The sequence below is a fragment of the Astatotilapia calliptera genome, chromosome 15 (assembly GCF_964374335.1).
Source record: "Astatotilapia calliptera chromosome 15, fAstCal68.1, whole genome shotgun sequence".
NCBI classification, from domain to species: domain Eukaryota; kingdom Metazoa; phylum Chordata; class Actinopteri; order Cichliformes; family Cichlidae; genus Astatotilapia; species Astatotilapia calliptera.
Window position 1 is genome coordinate 34606666 of NC_137436.1, and position 25002 is coordinate 34631667.

Genomic DNA, 25002 nt, shown 5'->3' on the forward strand with positions numbered 1-25002 from the left:
ATTTGAATCACTGAGCCTAGCTTGTTTCTCCACTGAACCCTGCCCTTGGCAGTAATATAGCTTTGACTCATGGTGTTGGAGATGCTTTTCCAATTCACTGGCACGCAACATTGCTAAACAGAGACTCTCTATTATTTTCTTTAAAAGAAGAAGAAAGAAGAAAAAAAGCGGGCGTCCTAGCACACGTACCAGTCAAGGCAGTCGTAGCGCCTAAGCTGTGGAATAATTTACCCCTACACATCAGACAGGCTCACACTGTCAATCCTTTTTAAATCTTATCTTAAAACGCATTTTTATTTATTGGCTTTTAATACAGCATGAGAGTTATTTGTTAATTCATATTTGGTGTTTGCTTTTAATACTCTAAGTTGTTTTATTATGTATGTTGTATTCTTGTACAGCACTTTGGTCAACGCTCCTGTTGTAATTAAATGTGCTATATAAATAATTAAACTATTAAGGAAACACTGAAGACAAACATCTGTTCAAAAATTGTTTATTAGAAAAAACAATTACAAAAATTTGGGCAATACTGTGAATCAACAATTGCACTTGTATAAAAAAATAATACATTCGTCGACTTCAGCCATTGTCACACAGCTGAACCTGAAGACTTCTGAAACTCCTTTTTTTTTGGAAGTTGAGGAGAAACATAATCCTTGAGAAGGTTTTTTTTTTTTGGAATGTTCTTTGTCCCTATGTTTCAGTGGCATCTCCACCTAAAGGCTTGACCCACAGCACCGAGGCATCTGGCTCCCACCGAAAGATTCAGTCCACACAGCTCGGAGGTCTCCACTCCTCCTGTCCTTTTGTTTAGCAGCTGGGAGAGCTAATCTACGAGCCTTGTGCAGTTTTATAAGCAAACTGGAACCCCCTATTTTATTACCACTGCATTATAACACCATAGCCATCTAACACTTCAGTGCCTTGAGCCTTGTGTTAACACAACAAGGCTCTTGGAATACATCTACATACATGCTGACTGCTTCTTTTTTGTTCTAAGTTCTTGCAGGATACATTCAGCTCTATCCAGCTCTGTCCGAGAGTACAGCTCCCTGAAACTCTCATGCAAACTTCAACTGCAGATAATTAAGGCACACATATTTTTTTCCCTTTTACATATTGTTACCTGCATGCATAAAATACGTCTACATCTTCTTTTCTGACTTTTCTGCTCCACCGTCACACCTACAGATACAGTATGCGTTCGAGTAACAGAAATCACCGTAGGCACACAATGCATAGTGATGTGTGTTTTAAAAATCTCAGGCATAGGGAAAGTTGGAAACTGAGGGAAATAATTGCACTTCTCTCTTTACGCCACTCAAAGATGACAGTCGGCCATCTTATCAAGAGCGCCTTTTTCAGACATCTGAATGCCAGGTTCAGTTCCAACTTTCCGCCTGGTGAATATCAAGTGATCTCAACCCTTCCCAAAATGTCCCAAATTCCTTGAAAACACAAAAAAATATATAGATATCTTCACGTTAGGGAATCGTTGATTGGGAGGTATTTGTAGCTCACCACGCAGGGAACCAAAAGTCACTTGGGAAGAACAGGAACCAAAGCAGAGAAGTTGCTTTCCTTTCAGCCAGAACAGGAAAGCATCCACTTTACTGGACTGGAAACAAAGTGGCACCTCCTTCACTAACATCCAGTTCCTGTGAGCTCCGTCTCCTGGTGCTCCAGTCAATCTGTTAGCAAGTGCTATTAATCAGAGAGACATAATCCGGGAGAAGACAAATCTCTTGATTTGTTTCGTTAATGAGGCTGCTTGAAGCTCAGGCAGGGCTCTTGGTTCAACATGTCATGCAGCGAGGTCTCATGTTGATGGGCTGAGGGTTGGGGTCAATCTGCAGGAAAGAAAAGAAAATCAAAATGCATCAGATGAAGGTTGGGCAAGCAGATAATCCAGTCTTTGAATAAAACACTCTTCAATTATGCTCAACCTACACTCTGCTTACACCCACAGATTTGTTTCCATTTAGCTATTGTTACACAACACAGCTGAGATCTCAAGGTTTTGGTAAGCAGGGAATAAAAGGCCTTTATATGTAAGCTTTTATATGTGCCACTCAATCGCAGTAAACAACAGGAGTCGCTTCCAGCCAATGGTGACTCACCTCGCTGTACATTGGCGGAGGTCTGAAGCGAAACTCTTGGACAAAAGCCATTAGGGGTCGCTCCAGGATCCCGCTCAGGTCTTCAGCCTGTTGTGAGGCCACGGCGTTGTGGCGCTGCTCGGCCTCCTCCTCGGTTACCACAGAGCTGTAATCCGGAGGAGCTGCAGGGAAAAAACACAGGCAGGATGAGTCCACTCGCGTGACACGACGGAACAGCACAGGTCCAAACATCGAGCTGCTGACTCATGACTTCATTTTGAAAGGCCACGTAACATTAAGCGCCTTTGGCAGTAACAAACACTGATCTGATCCAACATGAGTTTCTGTGGAACCAAAACCTTTGTTTGTACATCTGACTCATGCAGTATTTTGGCTTTCTTGTCAAAGAAAAAAGTGGCATGCTCTAAAAATAATACTGGCAAAAAGAAAGAAAAACTTGTTTGCCATATGGGGAGTTTTTCCTTTTCTTCCCATAAAGCAGTACGGGACACTTACGCTCTGGCTGCTCGGGGATGGCCATGTGCAGCCACTCCAGGTTGACGCTGTACTGGCTGCTGACGCTGGATGTTCGGCTGCCGAAGGGATGGAGGGGTATGGTGCCTATGACCAGAGGCAGCTCGAGACACAGCTTGGATGTTCCGGGTACATCAACACAAACCTGACGGGAGGAAAGAGAGTTTATAATGCTACCTGGACTGAGTGAGGACTCAGAACTGCAGCAGCGCCAATGTTAGGCCGGCAGCTTACCTTCAGCATGTACTCCACTTTGATGATGCGGCACTGCAGGATGGACGGACCTACAGGTGGGATTTTGATGGCGCGGCCGTGCCAGGTTTCCCGACGTTTGGCACCGACGATGTCACCGCAAAGCGTGGCCACGACGGAGCGCTTCTGCTTCATGGTGCCGCGGGCGATGAACGTCTGCGTCTGAATGATAAAAGCTTTGGGGACAACAGATCTGGAGGTAGAGTTGTCGAACTCGGCAAAGACCGGTATCACCTCGCCTGTGGAGAGAGAAAAAGCACGCTTAGAAAGATGAGACACTACAAAAGTTTGAGCACATGGGAAAAGCAGAATGTGTGTACCTGGTGTGTAGCCTTTGCGGTCAATCTTTGCAGTTACCGACACCTGCCCAAAGCTGCGGTACCACGCCCGCGCCATTTTATCCTTCGTACCCGCCTGTGGTGCCTGGAGATTATAAAAACCAGTGAGCAAATTCCATAAAACCCTCAAAATGCATAAATAAATAGATCCCAGCGATTAAAGGTGAAGTCTGAGGCACTTACCAGTAAGGCTGGTGTGTTAATGTCGATGGGCTCGATGACTGTAAATTCCTTCTTGATTTTCCTGACTGTGGCCCACGGCCTGTGTAGCTTAACTTTGACCCAGTAACGGATGCTGCCATGTTTTCCCTCGAAGGAGGTGACCAGAGTTTCTTCTGGCAGCTGGAAGCTGAATGGAAACTCGTGTTTGCCAGCAGGTAGGACTGTCACTTCACCGTTATCTGAAAGAAAGAGGGGGAAAAAATTCTAAGTCAGTCACCTGTTCTTTCATTTTTTTGTTAATTTCCCAAAACAATTTCTATAACAGAGGCGCAGAGACTCGCTCTGTGGTAGGAGGAAATTTTACAGCGCAGACGATCATGTAGCGCAGACTTTGTTTTATTTGATGATTTAATGGTATGTATAATGTATACTTCATATAACCTGCATCAGCTTTGCTTGACTGTGGAAATAAACCTCAACTTGACAGTAGAATGCGCTCTGATTACCTGAAAGCTTATTTATTTGGCAGCAAATACCCACTTTTAAAATTATGCATCACAACAGACACAAAAGTATTCTACATGAATAACGCTTGTTTCATAGGAACAGTCCCGTAAGCCTGTGTTTCTCTGCAATCACATGGTTGCTTTGCTTGCTCAGAGGGGCGGTTCCTTCTCTATTGTGCTGACTGAGAACATGTTTTCCTCGAGCGATATCACACAGCTCGTCTCAACTCTCCTGGGTTCTCTTCACTCTTGCAGCACAAATCCGGGGACTGGTGTTTTGGTTTTGGTGAACCTTTGTTAGATGAATACTCCGATTTCATTTAAACAACACCAACAACATGTCAACTTCACGGGTCAAGTAGGCTGCAACAAGAAAGCCTTTCTCGTGCCCATCAGCAAAATCCCCCAAAGCAAATTCAGCTGATATGTGCTGCATGATGTGTTTTCTCATTGCTGGCTGCAGGTTTTCACACAACATGCAGCCGAGCATAGAGGCTAAACTCGGCAGGAAAACAACAGAAAAATCGACAAAGCCCTTGGCTGCCCATTTCCTGCCTGTACTTTAAACCAAAAACAGCTCTGTGTCCAAATGAATGAAGCCAGAAACCTGAGGCAAAGTCAGCATGCAGAAAAGAAGGAAAAACAAGTCTGGATTTGCTTTCAATTTGGAAAAGCCAGTCTTCTTTTATTTTTCCCCACAGACGTTTTGGGGGTGAGGAAGCAGCTGCTGCTCTATGTTCTTTATGTACATGCTCACGTATTCTTCTTCAAGGAAGTAAAAGAAATGAACCTGAATGGTTTTCTTTTTCATTGCCAGCGTTTACACGAGTTGCTGTTCTAGTTTACAAGTTTATAAATCATTCGTAACCAATGCAAAGTCTCCGATCTAAGGTTAACTACAGAAGTGGGGGCAGTTAGACTTTAACTCATCCCAGTCACCATCTACGCAAACATCCTGAAACACACTATTTTAAGTCTGCAGACAATCTGTCCCCACACAGATAAGCTGTTTTCACAGTTGTCTAGACCGCTCGATCACAGAGAGGACACTTTGGCTGCTTGAGTTGACAGACTTACTGGACTGACCTGCCTGCAGCAGCACCTCTCTGCGGTTCAGGTACTCCACTTCGTCGCCGTAGTTCTGGGTGTACGCGGTGCTGGAGCCCGCCGATCGGGACTCGGTCCAGTGCACTTTTGCAAAACCCTCAGCGTGAAGCTTCAGGGAGTCTACCCGACTCTCCCCGGACAGCTCCAGCACCACCCGCCCGGACACAACATCCCCACTGCTGTACACAGGAGGACAGTCCACCTCCGGAGAGTCAAAGACTATGTCAAACTTTTTCAGCTTGTCGAAAATCATTTTTTGCAGGTTTTGCGACTCCTCTCTGTTCTCAAACGAAAAGAAGTGAGAGATTCCTTTATTGTTCCTTCGCAGTGTGTTTAAAGGGTGCTGAGAGTGGCTCTCCAGGTTGCTGCCGCCTACTCTCGTGTGCTCGAAAGCTCGATATGATGTTCACTTTCGGACGGCAGCCTTTTTGCAGGCTGAGAAAGTGGGCGGAGTCTACGGATCGTTATGTAAGGCCTCAGGAGAGGGTTGAAGGCTGGGCGATGCTGCCTTCAGGAACTCCTCCTCGGCGCTGACCCTTCAGACTGCTGCTGTTGTTGTAAATAAGACATAGTCGAGACAGCTTCTTTACTCCGTCAACGTAAACAAGAAAACCTATCAGGTTTCAAAAAAGTGGACAGAACTTGAACTTCCCAGGATTCAAACAGCACATCTGGTAAACAGCAGGCTAAACCCACTTCAAATGCAAAAGAGAAACAAGTGGTGCGTCCGTGTTTTAGGGGGTTGTTGTTGGTCTAATTTGACCTCTTTTCTTTTTCTGCGTGTTTACAAGTTGACCTCCTGCTCCAGGAGGACGCAACAGGTATGAAACCACAGGGATACGTGCTCACAGCAGGGCCTACGAAATGATGTCACAATTAACATGAGACTGTAATCATGATGAAAATGAAACTGAAAACAACAGCCGCTCATCTGGCCTGCTTATCAAATAAAAAGTCCCGGCATTACTTTCCATTTTGTCGGGCTGTTAAGGTGCAGCAATTCTCCCACACACACACACACACACACACACACACACACACACACACACACACACACACACACACACACACACACACACACACACACACACACACACACAAAAACGTCCACATTTCCAAACTAAGCCTGAAGGAAGCATAACAAACACGCAGGCTGGGTGTGGAGGCGGTAGAGGGGAAAACGGGGCCTGGGGATGATTGATGGTTACAGGTTCTTAGAAGAAAACAGGCTTACTGGGTATGCCTCGGTCTGGGAGAGACCCTGGGAGGCTCAGGGTAGTTTCAGTCGGTACCGAAGCTGTTTACTCCACTTCTCCCCTGTCTCTTTTAACATACTATTGCAATTCAGTACAAACACAAGCAGCAGTTATTAAAGAAAATAAAGAAAAGTCATAGATGAAACGCAAAGAAAAGCTCTGCGACAGTTTAATTATGTCATCAATAGAGACTTCTTTAAATTTAACATTCGGCTCCAAAAATGTCCGAACAGAGTGATCTGTGCGCAGAAGTGGGGGTTTTAATCCGCCACTTTTGCAGGTTCTCTTCATTCAGGTCTGCTCTGTGAAAAACAAACTTGTTTACGTCTTTGTTCCCGGGACGAAGAGTCAGCTCTCTACTGCCACTTACCGATCAGCTCAAGCCCAAATTTAACTTGTAGCAAACAAGTTGCATGCAAGGAGTTCCGATTTGGAGTAAAAGCAAAGCCAGCACGCCATCTGCTGGTAAGCAGGAGCAAAGCCGGCTGTAAAGTGCTCCATGCTTTAATGCAGAAGGCCATGTGGCTTTCTGCACATGCCTGATAGATCACCCCCACTGTGCAGATGACTCTGTATGATTACTCTCGGAGGGGGACCAAAGGGGCTCCTCTGTGTGTGGAGCTGCTCACTAAACAAATATACGAACTAAATTACGACACAGCATATATCAGTTCTATAAAGTTCTGCGTTAATTCACAGACAACTGGAGAATAATGAGCCTTAAAGAACACTGCAAAAAGAATGGGGAACAGCAGCAGCTGACAGCACGGTAAAGAGGGCGGCGCCAAGGAGAGCCGTGGCTTGGTTTCCTTGTTGCCATAGTGACGTAGGCTGCATTTTTTAAAAACAGCCCCCCTCCACCCCACTCGTTCCCCCCTCTTCCTTCCTTTCTTTCTCCTGTCTTCTACCTCCTCCTCTTTTTTTTCTGCTTAGACCACATACAACATCCCACAGCTTTAATTAAATGTATATTTACTCCTGTTCTAAACTCACCAGGTATAAATAAATAAATAAATGTATAAAATCTAAAAAAGGAAATAGGATTTTGTTCTTGGGAAGATGTAGGACACATATCAGAAGGTTAAGGCTGTGCAAAAATAATTAGCGCTGCTATTTCCTGGAGAGGTCCTGCAAATGTCATTTACAGGACAAACCTCCCAGCATCTGTGCCAGTGTAACATTATTCTGTACAAACCACACCAGTGCAAAATATACACCTCGTGCAATAAAGTTTTCAAAAACAAAATAAAACTGCATTTGTGTGACAACATTTATGAGACTTTTTTTTCTTTTCTGTGGCTATTAGCAAAGCTAAAGCTGTACCACCAGGTCCATCTTTCATACACAGGTTCTATGGCTCTACACCTTATTCACACTAAACAGTTTTTTTAGGCTTCACTGCTACAATGATCGTTAGGACCAAAAACTATGTGATTTCACATAGTTTTGTGAGGATTTGACAGTTATATTGCTTTAGACACTTCATTTTATGTGTAAGTATGGTGGGATTTAGAAGTTCAACATGACGAAATAACCACAGATAACTCTCCTGTTTGGCTAATTGTAAATAAATCAATAATAAAATAAAAAGTGTTCTTCCAAAATTGATGAATGAGATGAGGAAAACTACAATGAGTTCAATTGGAAACCTGTTCTTTTAGTGACATATATGACTGAGGTGCCTCCATAGTGTAGTGGTAACAACAAATCTCTTTTGCATTGTGTAAGGAAAGGCAGGGGCAGGGATAGCTCAGTAGGTAAAGTGGTCGCCCCATGATCGGAAGGTCGGCGGTTCGAATCCACTTAACGGCTACCCTGAGGTACCCCTGAGCAAGGTACCGTCCCTACACACTGCTCCCCGGGCGCCTGCTTAGTGGGCTGCCCACTGCTTCACTGAGTGAATGGGTCAAATGCAGAGAAAAACAAGTAATTTCCCCATGGGGATCAATAAAGTATCCATTATTATCAGGTCTAAAGTAGACAGTGATATATATTAATTTGGATTAAATGTAGGCTGTAGAATTAATATGAATGTAAAAAGCATGCTAAGTGCACCTTTAACCGCAGAGCAGAAGGCACAACTGTTGCAGCAGATAATGATGCACTGTCTGGAATTGCAATTTCAATTAAACTGCACTGCAGCCGCTGGAATCTAAAACTACTGGCATCTACTTATCTGCCCAAAATATGGAGTCAAACACAGCATCCTATGAAACATTAACCACTGTGTTTATTTACATAGCTACGATGGCCTGTGCTCTCTGCTTCTCGATGCTGTCCGTGCTCAGAGAATTCAACACGTTACAGTACCACGTCCAGTACAACGTCATACCCAGTGAACCAACTGCATATGTTTGGACTTTACACTAATGGGTTTGTGTTTAATGTCAAAGATTATGCTATCTGGCAGATATATCTGGTCGCTCACGCAGGTTTCCGCGCAACACATTTGGCCCAGGTGGCTCCAGTTTGCAAACTGCATCGACTACAAGACGCAGTGTTGACCAGCTGGCACACAAACAACAGATCAGCAGTTTAACACCACATTATTCGGCGCAGAGAGAACACTTTTCATCCACCAGGTGCAACATACACTGAAATACAGTTGTTACGTTTATATTTAGCAACAGAGCCGCAAACTGCAGAAACTTTATTGACAATAAGACTACACAGCTACATTATGGGACAGAAGAAGTAGAAAAAGAGTATGAGAATGGCATCAGGTTCAACACAAATAATACAAGTGTCTTTAAAAGTGCTGTCCTGCCCTTTCCAGCAGTCGCAATTAATAGTTTGTGTGTTCACCACTACTGTCACTGCATCGAGTGCATCAAAAATTAACTCATTTGCTCACTCAGTTGTTTATTTTGTTAAATATAAAGAAGAATGGCAAAAAATCTACTTCTCACTTGCAACTTTTGCATTATGTGTGAGCCTAATAGTGTGTTTGTGTCTCAACAGAACCTTGAAAAAAAAGACTGTGGAAATTCACCTGGGGATATTTTACAGTCAGAGTGAACATTAACCACTGTACAAACAGAATACTAATTACTCCATGTCAGTAATATTATCTGCAATCTTTAATACTAACCTCTGATCAGATGCTGTCTCTTCCTAAAATAGGTGACTTTAGAGGTGTAGTCATTATAGACGGAGTTCATGCCACGGTTTTCCAGCCAGTGTGCTGTGGCTACTCCTCGTCCCAGCACCTTCATGGAGTGTACTCTGGTGGCCCTGCGCAGCTCCAGGACCACCTGGCCAGACACCACCTCCCCTCCAATGAACGCCGCATCAGCCGGACCATCCAGCTCTAGGGTGAAGGACTTTATGGAGCTCAGTGCCATTTCTACATGCGAGGACAGAAGAACAGCACATAATGTGCACACACTGTTCACCAAGGTTGAATAGGTTGCCACAGTAATGATGCAAAAGTGTGCAAAACTGTTTTTTGGGTGCTGTAAAAAATATAGGTCTACTGCAAATAGAAACAGTCAGGCAGAGTATATATACTGTAGCGTGTCAGCTGGAGACATGAATGCTTCTAAAGCTTCTGTAAACACTAGGGAACCATGACACAATGAAATTATGCATGATGTCCTACCTGCCATGTTTAAAGGCTGAATTTAAACGTGTACAATGCATTAAATAAAACTCGAATCGAACATACAGTACTGCAGTTTTTCTTTCAGAGTTATTTGTAGGGTGGGGTTTGGGTGGTCTTAATTAGGGTGTCGGCCAAGATAGCAACTATTATGCGGGCTGTTTCGGTTTACAAACATACTTCATAATAATAAAACGCTCCAGTGTTTCTGCTCTTTAAACACAAATCAGGCCTAATGGTTACTTGGATGGTTTTAGTTACCTGTTTGGCCACGATGCATTTAAATTCAGTCAGCAATATTACAAAAACATTTCCCTATATACACCAAAGCCACATCTGCTTTGTCGTGCTATAATACTGTAGTAACAACCAACACATGTTTTCTGTTTATCGTAATGCATTTGGATCAAGACAAGTTCAGCCTAATATTGTTTCCATTATGCGGCTGCTACGTTTCAAATTTATAAGCGTCCAGAAGAGCAGGTTAGAGTTAAGAACAGGAACTACGTCTTATTAAAACAGCTGCGACCGCTGAAGTGACGTTTAAAAGGCTCCTACTAACTCACCGACGGAAGATAAGAGACGTAGAGGTCCTCGCGAGGGTCGACGTGCTCAACTGCGCGTTCGCTCTGACTCAGTGAATGTTAAATGGGAGCCCGGGCTTTATGAACGGGGGCAGGTTTCAACGCCCAGATACAAGACAGCTCCGTGCTGTACTCCAATGAAGAAGAGTATGCTCGCACATGCCCGCCCACTTTGCCGCTGAGGAGGAGGAGGAGGAGGAAGCACCGCGTGGAGTGTGCTCGCTGTACATCAGTTAACAAGGTGATTTTTCCCCGCTGTATTTACACAGTTTGTAGCATACTTCACCCGTGTTTATGTCTGTATATAAACAAGGTTTAGGTTAAGGATAGAGAAGGGTTGACTGCAGGCTTTTATTTTGAAGGCCGTGTGTATTTTTCATTTGAACTATCAACGCTTAGTTCTCTTATTAGTTTTTCTATTTGCATTATAAATACCAAAAAGTGTGTATTAAACTTGAAATGTAAAAGCCTCTCTGTGACAGTTGTGAGGCAGACGTGCCTGGACGCATGTCAGGCGTTTAAAAAGGAGGAGAACAAGGGCAATGAAAAGTGTTTTCTTGTTTGCATCTCAGTCATGCATGACTGAGATGCACATGTGCCCCAGCTGAAAGATCTGCTCACATGTTGGTCTAAACTTGATTAAGTTGTGATATGATCATATTACTCACTCGGTTTTTTTGTGTTTGTAGAGTTTCGTCAATTAATGATAAAAATGTGATTATTAATAAATCAAATCAAATGTAAAAAATAAAAACATCCTTTTCAGCATTTTCTGTCTAATGTTGTATCAGCGCAATATGCTGTATATTCATTATTTTCATGTATTGGGCTTACATATCTACAGCAGTTCAGATAAATCAGTGAAATCATAGTTGTCCTTTATAAGCACTCGTTAATATTAAACTTCTATGTCTTGAAAGCTTAATTATTAATCATTTCCATTTACTTTAAGTGCTGATATTTTCTAATCTGGTCATTCTGGAGTTTAATCTGATATTGCTCTGTCTCCCTGGCTGGCCTGCTAACTTTCCAGCCCGTAACTGGACTGTTGCCTTTAAGGTTGATGAACTCTATAGCGTCAGTTTGTTTACCCCTACTTGCTTCCATTGCAGGCTTCTTATTATTACTATTATTACTATTTTATCATCAGGGCCTGCTTCTCTGTGTCAAGGCTGTGTATTGCTACAACATGGATTGTTTTTATGGAGTTTTGTGGTCAGTCATGCTTGAAGGAGGGGATGAGAATATTTCTCCAAAACACACGGTAACCTTCTTCTTGGCAGTCAGCGTTGACAGTGTAAACAGGGTGGAAGCAGGACAGTCGGGTTCGAGGCCGCTTTAACTCTGCAAGATATTGCAGATGAGGCTAAAGGTTTATGTTTAAGCCATCTAACTGCTAAAGCCGCACTTGTACACTGACTCAACATTTCACACAGTGCTAGCCTGGGTAAACATTTATTTATTATGATCAGGCCAGCAAGTTCATGGGAATTCTTCTGCAGTTCTCTGAAAAACAAAAAACAAAAAAACACCTGAACTTAACAGATTTGTAATTTTTAAAGAACTCGAGGATCATGGCAAAAGATTAACACGAGGATACATTTGAACAACAGTACATGTTTGTTTTTTTGTAGAAGCTTGCAGAAAACGTAGTACCTGTGTTTGACCTTTTTAATCATTCACACTGCTACATGAAAACAGTTACGTGAAATTTTAAAACATGGATTTATTCATTTTTAGAAGCCTTTAAAGAAAAAACAATAACAATATCAGTAATAATCACATATTCTCTTTAACACTCTTTGTTAACAAAAAATGCTATTCTCAGTCACATGACGCCTAATGAGAGACGTGACTGCAGCCTGTGTGATGCAGGTTCAAGGGTTTGATTGCGTAGTCCTCACTGCTGGTGGTTCTGAAATGCTGCTGGACCAGTGGAAACCTGATGTTGCTCTATTTAAACAACAAAGATCAATAAACAGAATAATCAATATTATTTAATGATTCACAGGATAAGACAAAAATGGAAGGAAATAGAATGTATATAATTAGTGCAGTAGTCTTGCCACTAATATTATTTTTACTAATTTGGGAGCAGATATCACAATCCTGGCTCCTTCACACAATAAAGGGGAGAAATTAATTTTTGCACCGTGTTGATTGACCGATGCAGAGTTTTCCTGTTCGTCTTTAAAAGAAGGTAGTCGTACTTGGTGGTGCTGAGGCCCAACCCTTGTTCTGTCAGACACAATGAAAATGTTTAATATATTCACATATCTCTTTGAGCAAGAAAGAAAAAGAAAAGAAAAAGAAAAAATAGTAGTAGCATCAGATATAACACAGGAGGATCATTACATCAAGCTTAACATAGCAAAATACATCATCATCAAATGTAAGTCCAGGCTCTATGAGGCAAGTTAACCTGAAGTGAAAAACAACCATTCTTTATCTGTTAGTGAATGTTTAAAATACAAAACTAAGCAGGAGGTGTGCTATCTTACATCAGAGAAGGAGATTTTGTTGGTGGGGACTGACATCCTCTCATCCATCCCTTGTGTAGAGAACTAACATTTTGTGCTTTTGAATCCTAACAACTGGAGCTTCTGGGAAATAAACAAAACAGACGAATCCAGGCAGATAAATGAAGACAGAATAATATAATAGCCTTGCATTTTTATCCTAATATCGTATCATAATACTTTTGATTTTAAAAGAAACTTTTAGTCGCACAGTCAACCTACAGATCATTCAGGTGAAAACCTGCATCAAACTGTAATCCATGACCTCACTCTAATTTTATTTTTTTTAGACTTTTTACTAAGACAGAAAGATTGGAAACATAATATACAAAAAAAAAACTCAAAAAGATAATCTGGTTTTAAACTTGTAGTCAAATATTAACATTTAAACACTGAGTATAGCAGATGAATGCAGACCATCATCAAGTAAAAGTGTTCCTGCTGAGTCATGTCTCCTCAAATTAGACAAAGAGTTCGTGTAACAATGAGCATAGCCTTTGGATGCCAGCCTCTTTCTTGGTATCCAAGGGCCATGAACTTTTGCTTAGCTTGATTTAATAATTCCGGTGTTGTGAATTATTAGTTACCAAGAATGAATACTAGGGAAAAAAAGCCTGTGTGGGCATGGAAGAATATTCTAACCCAGGTTGTGGTAACAAAAGTCCTCCCTAGCTGTGGAGGACCAGGAGTCGGTTGAAGCAGTGTTGTGCTTGCTCTTTCACCACAGGCTGCCTGTATCAAAAACATAGATAATTCATTTATTATTTGTGTAGTGGGGAGTCCAGAAACTAGTAATAATTTTCGTATTTTGCATCATTTTAAAATTACCTTTGAATCAACTGGATGTAAATGTTACTGTACATCTTAAATCTCAAGCAGGACTACTGCATCAAAAAAGAGCTATAAAGAGAGGCACCAGGCACTATGGCATTAATTGCTTCTACTATTTGACATCTTTGTGTATACAGCCGATCATGTGGAAGGGGTTTTCCAGTGAAGCAGAAAGGTTGCAGACCTGCAGACACCGGGCTGACTGAATGATGTAGCGTGGGTCGTCTGTCTTTCCACAATCTTGACACGATCAAACCCAAAGGCACTGAAGAGGTGTGCTGGAGGGAAACAAAACAACAGCCACCGTTATGATTTGTGTGCTGATAACACCCATGTCCTGGAAAACTTCATGAAAAGGTCAATACTCTTTTCACTTCTGCACATCTACTTTAAGTTGACACTCAAGGTCAGACTATGCACACAGCTGACAATAGACCTGAGAAAATGGGTTCCCTGGAGCAGATGAGGATTTACAGGGAAGACACTAAATTCAGTTATTAATCATGACCTGCAGTTATGGCATTGGGTGCAAATGTATGAGAAACCTGTGGGTAATACATTTATTGCATGTAGTTGAAAAGCTGTAGTCAGTGTTAGGTTATTTTACCTTTATATTATTTTATTGTTAATTTATTGCTAATTTTATTGTTAATTAATTACGACTTTTATGTGACCTAAATCAGGTATAAGGTTGAAAAGTTCAGTTGTGAGAATTTTGAGAATTTCAATTTTTTCATGGAAATTTCTATCAGAGTAAATATTTGTCCTACTAGAACAGTTAATATCAAGCAGTTCAGATTATCATCCCTGCCACGTCGTTATCAGAATATAAAGCTATCATTGCGATGTCTCATGACGTAAGAGATGCTGCACCCACTTTATTACCCGTTTCACTGATTGAGCAGCCCTGCTCCAAGTTCCCTGAAAGGTGTTGTTGTACTCGGAGACAAAGCTGTGATCACACACGTCCCCTTTATTTGTGGGACTCTGTCTTCTACAGAGAAATTAATGATTTTGTTAAACATTACATTCTCCTGGATTCATAGATGAGTGCTCACAATCACAAGAGGTCCCATACGTGTTATTTGTTACAAGGTGATGACATTGAAAGGACGGCATTTTGAAAAGGTTTACCTTCTTCTTGAGTGTAAACACCCAGATCTGATTAATATTCATGTCAGTCAAATGTCACTTTAGCAAGGAGTCCATTATCTAATGTGGATTTTTCAATTTTACCAGAAAATCCAAAACAATTAATCTGATTCTATTTTAATTGTGTATATTTTACTAAGCTAGATGTTTAACTGTAGCTTTAACAAAAGGAGAGCCAGAGTGTGGAATGAAGCTCACTCGGATGGTGCTTTCCAGAAGCTTTTCCACATGCTGGATCCTAATGGTGGCGAATGTTGGTCGGATGGGTCTCTGAGGGAGTTGTAAGGAATGAGCCTGGAAATTCTGGGCATGCGTGGTGAGGTATTCAGCTATCCGAGAGTCTGTTTCCATCTTGAAGTTAGTTTTATGCATGGCACGTGGGATCAGGAGAATCTGTGGCAATGAGTGATGCTGGTAGGACACCGCTGTCTCTGTGAAGTACTCAGTGTACCCCAAGTCCTTGGCATGCCCCTGGGCTGGGACAGGGTGATGACATGGCTCTACCTTAAATTAAAATGCTGGAAGTCCTCTTGGAAACAGGTTGAGTATGCATCTGGAACGTTTCTGTACAAAAATGGGATGTTGGTCGATGGGAGCAGCTCTTTCCCCATTCGACGGGCTGAAATCAGTGTTTTCTCCAACAAGACAGTCATACTTAATACCACAACTGTCCTACTTGAGTTACTGTAAATTGCTTGTTTAGCATAAATATGATTCTGAAGCAGGTAAAGAAAATGCTGCAATGCTTCACCAGAGAAACGTCTGTGCTGTGGAACATGGTAATGTTGATACTGCTGCTTGCTGCTCCTGCAGAGAGAAAAATAAATACTGTGGTGTCCTGTTACCTGTCGAAGACAGTGAGTGGAGTGGACACAAAATTATTCAGCAGGAAGATGTATTTCCATAATAAGGATATGTAAAATGTCTGTGTTATTTTAGGTATGAGAATTTTCCAAAACAGAAAAATGCCTTGCTGAGGACACAGTAGACTCCTCTTTGCCTTTTCAAGGTGGCGTTAATTCTATAAAGTCTTGTCTATTGGTACCATAATACATAATCATAGATAATAAAAATGCATTTGGCACTTAACTCATTTTAAAAATATGGGCATAAGCTTAACGGTCTATGTTTTGAAATGATTAAAATATAAAACAAAATAATCCGTCTTTGTCACAAAATAAGCTAAAAAGTTTATTTTTCACAGCTGTAGATTACCTAAAATGTCCTTTTGCAATACAGCATGATCATTTCAACATTACAGTGGAACATAGGCTTTAGGGAGCATTTTAAATAACGAGAGCTCAATTAAAATACAGAATATATTTAAAAAGCTTTGATAAGACACAAAATTCAAGTTAGATATGGAAATGCATACATTTGAAAAAGCAGCCTCTTTTTGTTTCATTCATACGGGTTGTCGGTGATCGCAGTCACTTCCAGTTCTTCAACAGCAGGTGTCCGTCAAAGTTCATTTTTGACCACTCTGAATCTTCACAGGCTCATATAATTCACAATGAGAGTCGGCACTCTGTCAATCGTTTTATTCGCTTATTTTATGCCGGTATTATTTAATTAACTGATTTGTATGAAGTGTCAGAGCGAATTACACTGCTCGCTCCAGTTGTCTGTTTATAAGCCTCCGTGGTGTACAGATCTGATTATTACAGCTAAATGAAAGGGGAAATATCTAAGATGTTTTCATAATGAAAAAATAAAGTTTTAAAAATGTAAACACTTTGACTTCAAATCACATTTTATTCTCAAAGAGACAGCAAATTAGGAAGTGACGTATTTCAGCGTCAGCCTCTTCCGCTCTCTTTTCGTTGAGGCTCAGCTAGCGGCCGGGTGGGTAGAACGTTTTGTTCAGCAATATTTAACGTTTTTAAGATTATAATAAATGTTTGAAGTTGAGTAAAACAATATCGCTTTCATCCTTTAATGACAGCATGTATGTTTGATGTAGTCTTACATTAGTTTCAACGAATAAAATTGACATAATTGTGATTAAATTCCGCGCTGACGATAAGCATGTGGCAAGGCCTGCAACGAGCCTCTTCTGCTAGCGCTTGCTAATGTAATGCTAACTTACCAAAAGCGCCGACAGTCGGCAAAATGATGAAAAGACTTTATTTATTAGGATAAAAGTTCCGAAATCTTTTATGATCTAGCTTTTTTATTCATCTCGCAGGCGATTCGGTTTTTACTGTGATCAGTCAGCGAGCTAAGTAGCTACACGGCTAAAAGTAAAGCTAACGTCATTTTTCTGTGAACAGCCTGCAAACATGCAGATCTTCGTGAAGACGTTGACGGGGAAGACCATCACCCTTGAGGTGGAGCCCAGTGACACTATTGAAAATGTCAAGGCAAAGATCCAGGACAAGGAAGGTGAGCGAACTCGTCTAAAGTGACGTTTGTGACTTGAAAAATATTTGGCTGCTCAAGATGTAATTGGTCTACACCTTAAAAAGGGACAATTCGAGTGTGCCAGACTCTACATTTTAATAAATGAAACTGCGAATTGGTAGATATTTAGTGTCCAGAACTCTAGTGGCTGTGGTTTTGAATTAGAAACGTGGGTTCTTTGCCTTTAAGACTGTTATGGTTTAGGGTACAAGTTGAAATAGGTTTGCACTCAAAATCACACATTAGAACACAAAGGTGACATAGATGGACTTGTTTGGAGCAACCTGTGAAGTGATTTAGCTTTAGATTCTGTTGTAGTTAATGTTCATGTTAAAGTGCAGATTGGTTGACTAGTGTTGTGTTTACAGGAATTCCCCCTGATCAGCAGCGTCTGATCTTTGCTGGCAAACAGCTGGAGGATGGCCGCACACTGTCCGACTACAACATCCAAAAAGGTAACGGCTGTGTTGTTTCTGAAATTGGCAGTAGCACACAGTAGACAAGCTGCCTATTATATAAGCGTTATGAGAAAGTACTCATTAAATTTGTTTTATATCACAAATGCACTTTGCTGCAGTTGCCAGTAGTTTGTATATAACACCATTTTGGATATGTAGCTATGGTATGGTGTCATTATTTCTGTGTTAAATGATTTTTGATTGACTTTTAAATAACCAAGGTGTGCATCAGTTTTCCTGGTAGAGTAGGCTTTCTGTTTAAATATAAATTTGACATTAACATGATGTATTTACTGTTCACCAGAGTCTACTCTCCATCTGGTTCTGCGTCTGCGTGGTGGCATCATTGAGCCCTCACTCAGGCAACTGGCCCAGAAATACAACTGCGACAAGATGATCTGCCGCAAGTAAGTCCAGTCCTAAGTATTAAATTTGATTATCCTCAGGCCTGCTCTTATTTCTGTTGATATACATTTTAAATATATAATTCAGTGTTGGTAGAGGACCTTATAAACTACATTTGGAGGTCTTTGTATATATTTGAATTGAGAAATAATCAGGTAGATAGAATTACTTTGGTTTGGTTGCACAGTGCTTTAGTGTCACCTGAAATGGCAGTTGGGAACAGCTGACCTTAGTTTTTGGCTGAAGTGGGTTTTCTCAGGATCTTTTTCATTTCTAAACCCTGAATGTTTTTAAATTGGTACGCTGACCTTTTTGTTTTGCAGGTGCTATGCCCGTCTGCACCCCCGTGCTGTCAACTGCCGCAAGAAGAAGTGCGGACACACCAACAACCTTCGTCCCAAGAAGAAGCTGAAGTAAACATTTACAACTAAATTGGCACTTTGTGCTATTTTGTGTTAAAATAAATGTAGAAAAAAAACTGCTGCTTGTCTGATTTGTGTTATTTAATGAACATGTAAAGGTGTGTGTTTGTTAAATTCACTTGAAAAGTGACCATAAGGCTGTGCTGGCTAAATTAACAGCCAGGAAAAAGTAACCAGATTAACTGCAGTAAGGTGAAGCTGGTGTAATTGACTATTGGGATTTAACAAGAGCTTCCAATTAAGTCCTGGGATACTCATGAAACCTGCTTCTTGGATCTGGTTTAGGATTAAACTTAAGATCTGTTCCAAAACTAGATGATGATAATTTTGTGTAGTTTACAACAAAAGGTGTCAATTGACATCAATGTTGGGCAACAAAATACGCAGCTGGTGTAGTGATTTAGAAGTTAGTGTGCAGGTTTTATCTGGCTGATGATTAAATACAAGCTTTCTCACTGATTACTGTTCTAACCCAAGCAACATGAAGGGAATAGTGAACTTGAACTATTTCATAAATAAAAAAAGTGGAAATGTGAGGATTAACACCAGGTTTTTGGGGGGTTTTCATCACACAAGAACCACAGCAGTGACTTTGCATGACAGTTTTAATGTTTAAAACATTTATATACAAATCCCATACAAGCACCTGCTCTCCTCAGATTCAGTTTTCGTACCTTGTACTTCACAACACTTCAATGAGACTAACCTGAACTAAACTATTCTGAGGTATTTAGTCATACTGAAAGGTTAAATGTGTCAGAAAGCAATGAATGATGGGTAAAAGCTGACATGAGATGAAGATCAGTGTCACTCATAAATTGGCTGTTTGTCGATTCCAGTTGTGGCTTCTGTTGGACATCTTTGGTACTGCGATCTCTCAGAGCGGGCAACAGACGGTTTTTTAAAAAGTCCTTATTCCACCGTATTTTCTGAGGGATCCACACTCAAGTTCAAAAATATATCCTTCAAACATCTGGTGATCTGCATTTCACAAAATGTATCGTGAGACTTTACAATAAGGGGTATCAAAGTGTATTATTAACTCTTCAGGACAGGCATATTTGAACAGAACCATAAAGTGCAGTAGTAAAACGTGGTTTATCATTGCAGCCACAGATGATGATGATAATAAAACACCAAATCTCTAAAAGGAGACAGAAGTGCAATTTAACTCAACAGGTCCTGAAATATGAGTTGGATTACTCCTTTCATGTTATGTAGCTACACAATAATACTGCACATTAGTCTGTTTTAAGACCACTGATTATATTTTGTATCATAATCACGTGTTGTGAAATGCTTAATTATCCTTATTCTAAAAGGAAAAAGTATTTAATCTCGCAGCACACAAGAACTACGCCTGTGTTAACACAGTATCATTGTGCAGCACTCAAACAGGAATAAGGCCGTTTGAAGTGTTTCTGATGTCATTCATGTGGAGCTTATTGAGAGGAGCTGCTAGCCTGTTTTCTTCATGCTTACTAAAGGCTGGTAGCAAATTCGCATAATCTGGTGGAGCGATGACAAAAAATGCGTGTATCAACTATTAACAGGCAATTAAGCTAGAATTTTTTTTATTGCTAATTTGTTAATTGTTGCATGTAGCAGCTGATGTTAGAAACCCCCAGACCTTTTGTAACTTGTCAAAGTGATGAAATATCAATCTTTATACCAAGTGTTAATGTGATAATAGCAATATAATGCAGAAATGTGTCATTATTAACATATTTAGTACATTCAGAATTAGAACTGCTGCAGCAATTCTTTTGATTATCTGCACTAAAACTTAAGAGAATCCTAAATCAGTATATCATACACACTGGCAGCTGAACATGCTATAACACTAACAAGGAAAGTAAGAGGGGGTAATAACGGGATGCTATTACATTATATTGTAGTTTATTACATTAACACATTTCACAATTTGACATGTTACGATTCTGGCAGTCACTGCATCACCAGCTGCAAAGACCTGCACCTTATTTGTACCTAGACTATTACTGTCATACGAAGGAATCAATAACTCATTACAGGGCAAGAAGCAAAGATCGATAGATATTGTGCATCAGAAATTCTCATACAGCACTGACAGACAAGTCAATTAAGTACCAATTTACTAAAACTTATGCAGTTGTGCTTTTAACTGGAGCGGTCCGAGGTTACACGCACACATCCTCGCATGTTTCACCATTTATGTGAGGACACTCGTGCTTAGCAAAGCCTTAAGGGACATTTCACCTCAAAATAAGATACATCAATAGTTTTATTTATCCATCTAAATCTATTTGACCTCAGCTGTAGACATATCTACTTTCTCATCTTACTATAATACACAGATTTTATTATCATATGCAAAATTTGTTTCCTCCAGCTCCTCCTACACGACCAGTACTTGAGCACCTAAAGTTGGCACACAGGTACATCCTAGGAAGGTTCTTATCCATATCACATGACAGCCACCTAGTAATGGATTAAAACAACCTGTTTTTGTTTGTTTTTAGCATTTAACACCTTATAAAAGCATCAAATCTTATTATTTCATAACAATAGCATCTGATTTATATCCAAAAAGTTTCAGTTGTTTATGATATAGTATAGATTGCCTGGCAATCAACTAGCGACAGGCTTTTAAACTGACCTGATTTTAGACTTTACACACCTGTAACACAGCAAACAATCCTACAGCACAGGCATGTGCTAGTTAATATAACGGAACTAAAAGGCAGTTTTACCTTGTGAGCAGATTGATGTAAGATTTATATTCTTTCTACTTAACCAAGCCTATCAGCTGTATCACTGGATCTACCTGTAATGAGAAGTTTCTACTCATAACAGTGTGACAGCATGTAAACGTTAACAGCAGCCTCCTCAGCTCTGTTGTAAACTTGACTAGCTGCAATCTTCGTTTGGTTGGTGAGTGCAGTTGGGCAGAAAGAAACTAACTCCTACACAAACCTGCTCACACCAAAGTACCAGGGTCAAACGTTCTGCTATTTCTTTGATTTCAAATGCATTGTTTGTGTTTGTGGTCATTATGTTCAAGAGAATGCATAGATGCTTCTAATCGTCACCCTCACCAGAGCAAAAACATGTACATTTTGGGGGTAACTGTCCCTTTAAAGTACCCTTTAAAGTTGTTGGGGTCGTTCCAAATGTCCTCACATCAATGGTTTTGAACCAGTATTAGTAAACACACACACACAGCTTCACATTTCTTGGCAGGTATGGGGCTTCTGCAGAGCTCATGCAGGGCTCTTGTAGTGATCTACTCTGCAGCTCCACCGAGCCTCTCTCTAGGGTTATTACTATTATGGTAACTGATAGTGTTAAGCAACAAGGAAAAAGTACATTAAGCAGAATTGTTATATAACTTTGTGAACACGGACAAATGTAAACAAAATAAAACTTGGCACACACGTTGTGAAGTGCGATCTCAGTGTCCGGGTGGGAAAACGGCACGTGTACAGACCAGAGCTGCTGATATTACTCTCCATAACAAACTCAGTTCCTGCAGCTTGAATTTTGCAACATTTGTGGCCGTTTTCTCCATCCTAACTGCGAGTAACTCATCGATGAACATAAATAATAGAGTAAGTGGTGAGAAAGAGCAGTCCTTATAAAACATGAACAAAAACAGTTGTACGCTGGCGATGGAGGAGACAGAATGGGAGCAGGTTGTTGCATCTCTGAGTTTGTAGATGTTCGGGCTGGTGTCAGACCAGTCTAGGCTGATGATGGTGAACTGGAGCAGAGTTTATTCAGGGCCTTTGCTTCCAGAAGCTCTTACACAGCTCACACTTTTACCGGGTGCATCTCCACAGTATCAGCAGAGGATCGTCACTTTTTAAAAGCAGACATGACAAATACGTACATTTAAGAACTGAAAAAAGCGAAAACGCTTCTGCCAAAACTGCACTGAAATAAGCATTTATGGAAAGCCACTTTGTTTCTATGACCCAAATATGGAGGTTTATGAAAAGTTGTTTATGTTTAATGTAGCTATAAAATATAAAAGCAGATTATATTTGATTTCACAGCTCTCCCAAGGTTGATGAAACCCTTGCTCTTACAGCGCTGCAGTTTCATGGTTCGAGGGTTTCAGACTTCCTACTTTCCCTGTCAGGTAAAAATCTTCCTTCAATATCGGCCTTTGCAAAATTCTACGGTAATCAACTCAGGGTGTTATGTACCATTAGGATGAAATGCTTCACCTCTCTTCTTTACTACTGAAAATCACAAGGTCAGACTTTGACAAAATCCACTTTCGGACATGCACTTCTTTCCATTTACCGCACGGCATTTGAATGCATCGGTTTACATCCAAATGAACACTGCAGTAACTTTTCTATGTTGCGACTGCAATCCTACTAGGGTGGACCGAGTAACATTTACAGATCACTTTAGCATAGCAGAGGGAAAAAGAGGACAGGGCTCGCCAAGACGCGAGGTAATCTGAGGAATGCAATGTGGAGGGCGATGCAGGAGGCTCAGTACAAGATCTCTTTTTACTCAGTAATGTTTCAGCATTGGCAGAGTGTGTTTAAGTCACTAAAACTCTCCAATGCTCCATGTATTGCAAAGATTGCATCACTTTGTGGGTGCGTCTGAGGGAAGCTATAATGTAAATCTGACTCATGTCTGAATGAGGAGATAAAAAAGTCTGAAAAGTGCTCATTTTTATGGCACCAGCAACAGGACTTTTATATGAATGGTGTGAATGGCAAACAGCACAGGTGGTTTGCTCTGCACATAGCACCTTTAAGAGGTTTCCAATGCTGGACTGATGGTGAAAAACAAAGAAAGTTCAACTATAGTGTGTTTGCCTCCATGTTGCTCTGATCCCGTCTCTGCTGTTAGATCAGTTAAACTGGAGGGAACGAGACTGTGGAGATGCACCCCAGCTCCTGCTGTGGCTACTTGCTGACCAGTTTTGCCAGACTCTCTCTCAGGTTGTTCAGGTCACCGATTTTGATGTCCAGAACGTCAATGATCCGTCGTACCTCGACCTCCGCGTGCGCCTGCTCCTCCCGGTTGGAGGCCAGGGTTTTTTCTGAGCTTTGAACGCGATCCTCCAGCTCCACATTTCGTCTCTCCAGATCCTGCAGAAGCACGGTTATTAATTCAGGTTTTCATTTTTCTCTTTTCATTTAACCCAGTAATTGCTACCAAAAGTGCATCTTTGCCCACATTCTTATCCACAAAATGCCATAAATGTTAGTTTCTCCAGAATATGTTGACAAGATCGACAAGTTATGTTTTGGGAAAAACCAGATCACAATTAACCGAGTAGAAAAAGTACAGGCCTTTATGCCTTTATATTGTGTTTCTATACATTTAAACTTCAGAAAATATGCTGTAAAACAGATGTATTCCAGGGAGATACTGCGGCTGCCGACTGCTATAAAATTTGCTAAAAAAACTCCTCTCGGAGCAATTCAGTTTAAACTGTTTATAATCCAAATTCAAATCTGCAGTTTCCTGTTTTATGGGGTAATTCTGTATGCGAAAAAGCAGAGATGAGTACTTTATGGAATAAATCCAAGGACAGCAAAGGTCAAATATGAATACAGATAATTCACAACTGACAGAATGATAGAGGACCTAATAAAAGCTATGCAATATGCATCAAGTCTCATCTCAAGCATTAAGAAGGAAATTCAATCCAATTTATTTTCTCCTTGAAGCCCTCAATTCACCTTTGTAGATTCTTTGCCACACTTACTCTTGTCTGAACTGTACGGTCTCTTTTATAGCTGTCCCTGATTATTCATATGCCCTGGTTTGGGTAACAGCAAAAAGGACATTTATATGTAACAGATCATGAAAACTGCCAACTAAAAATAAACCCTTTTTAGGACTAGAGTGCTTTAGGTCAGTGTCATGCACTAACCTCTAAAGGTTATGCATAAGTATTTTAACAGTTTGTTAAAGAAAAAAAATCCCTTTTATGTCTGGTTGTTGTGGAAAATCACAACCGGTCAGCTAGCGGCGCCAATGACACACATCAGTCAGCCTGGTGAGCATTTTCATTGCTTATCAGGTTGACGGATGTCACACTTGCAATCTAATATAGGGATCCATTATATTAACTATACACTAATCTGCTGATGACTTTCTAGAACGAGCGGTTACTTATTAGCCAACATGCCATCAGAAAACTGACAAATATAAAAGCATATTCTACCAACCTAAAAAGTGACATCATCAAATGTAATCTTTTGTACAGCAAAGAGTAAACAAGTCCTAAAATGTTCATTTTACTACAGCGTGAGGAAGAAAATCAGCAACTTCAGAACTGATAGTCGTTGAGCTATAAAAATGTGTGACATTTTCCACAAATGTATTATTTGTGCAGCACGACAAAGTTGTC

General features: G+C 40.7%; 3 protein-coding genes and 1 long non-coding RNA gene across 6 annotated transcripts in view; 1 reads left to right on the forward strand and 3 right to left on the reverse strand.

Moving 5' to 3' along the window:
* Positions 1-480: 480 nt before the first annotated feature.
* arrdc2 (arrestin domain containing 2) lies at positions 481-10556 on the reverse strand. Of its 3 annotated transcripts, XM_026142290.2 has the most exons (8): positions 10425-10556; positions 9349-9603; positions 3410-3627; positions 3209-3311; positions 2871-3127; positions 2619-2781; positions 2124-2284; positions 481-1853 (listed from the first exon to the last, which is right to left on the reverse strand). In XM_026142290.2, exons 2-8 carry the CDS (start codon positions 9599-9601, stop codon positions 1800-1802), a joined length of 1209 nt encoding a protein of 402 aa, XP_025998075.1. In that variant the 5' UTR covers positions 9602-9603; positions 10425-10556; the 3' UTR covers positions 481-1799. The 3 variants fall into 3 exon arrangements, with proteins under 3 accessions (XP_025998075.1, XP_025998073.1, XP_025998074.1); XM_026142288.2 differs by lacking the exons at positions 9349-9603; positions 10425-10556 and adding an exon at positions 4972-5410; XM_026142289.2 differs by lacking the exons at positions 9349-9603; positions 10425-10556 and adding an exon at positions 4981-5409.
* Positions 10557-11285: 729 nt separating this feature from the next.
* On the reverse strand, positions 11286-13675 carry LOC145420645 (uncharacterized). Its single transcript, XR_013901961.1, has 3 exons — positions 12944-13675; positions 12595-12680; positions 11286-12395 (listed from the first exon to the last, which is right to left on the reverse strand). It is a non-coding gene; the product is annotated as an uncharacterized LOC145420645 (long non-coding RNA).
* Positions 13676-16563: 2888 nt separating this feature from the next.
* On the forward strand, positions 16564-19175 carry uba52 (ubiquitin A-52 residue ribosomal protein fusion product 1). Its single transcript, XM_026193885.2, has 5 exons — positions 16564-16789; positions 17218-17329; positions 17716-17802; positions 18110-18212; positions 18534-19175. Exons 2-5 carry the CDS (start codon positions 17227-17229, stop codon positions 18625-18627), a joined length of 387 nt encoding a protein of 128 aa, XP_026049670.1. The 5' UTR covers positions 16564-16789; positions 17218-17226; the 3' UTR covers positions 18628-19175.
* Positions 19176-22443: 3268 nt separating this feature from the next.
* Positions 22444-25002, reverse strand: part of LOC113037142 (homer protein homolog 3) — a 49812-nt gene continuing 47253 nt past the window's right edge. Inside the window, exon 11 of the mRNA XM_026193883.2 lies at positions 22444-23731. Within this exon, the coding sequence (XP_026049668.1) occupies positions 23546-23731 (186 nt within the window). The 3' untranslated portion in view covers positions 22444-23545. The remainder of the gene's footprint in view (positions 23732-25002) is intronic.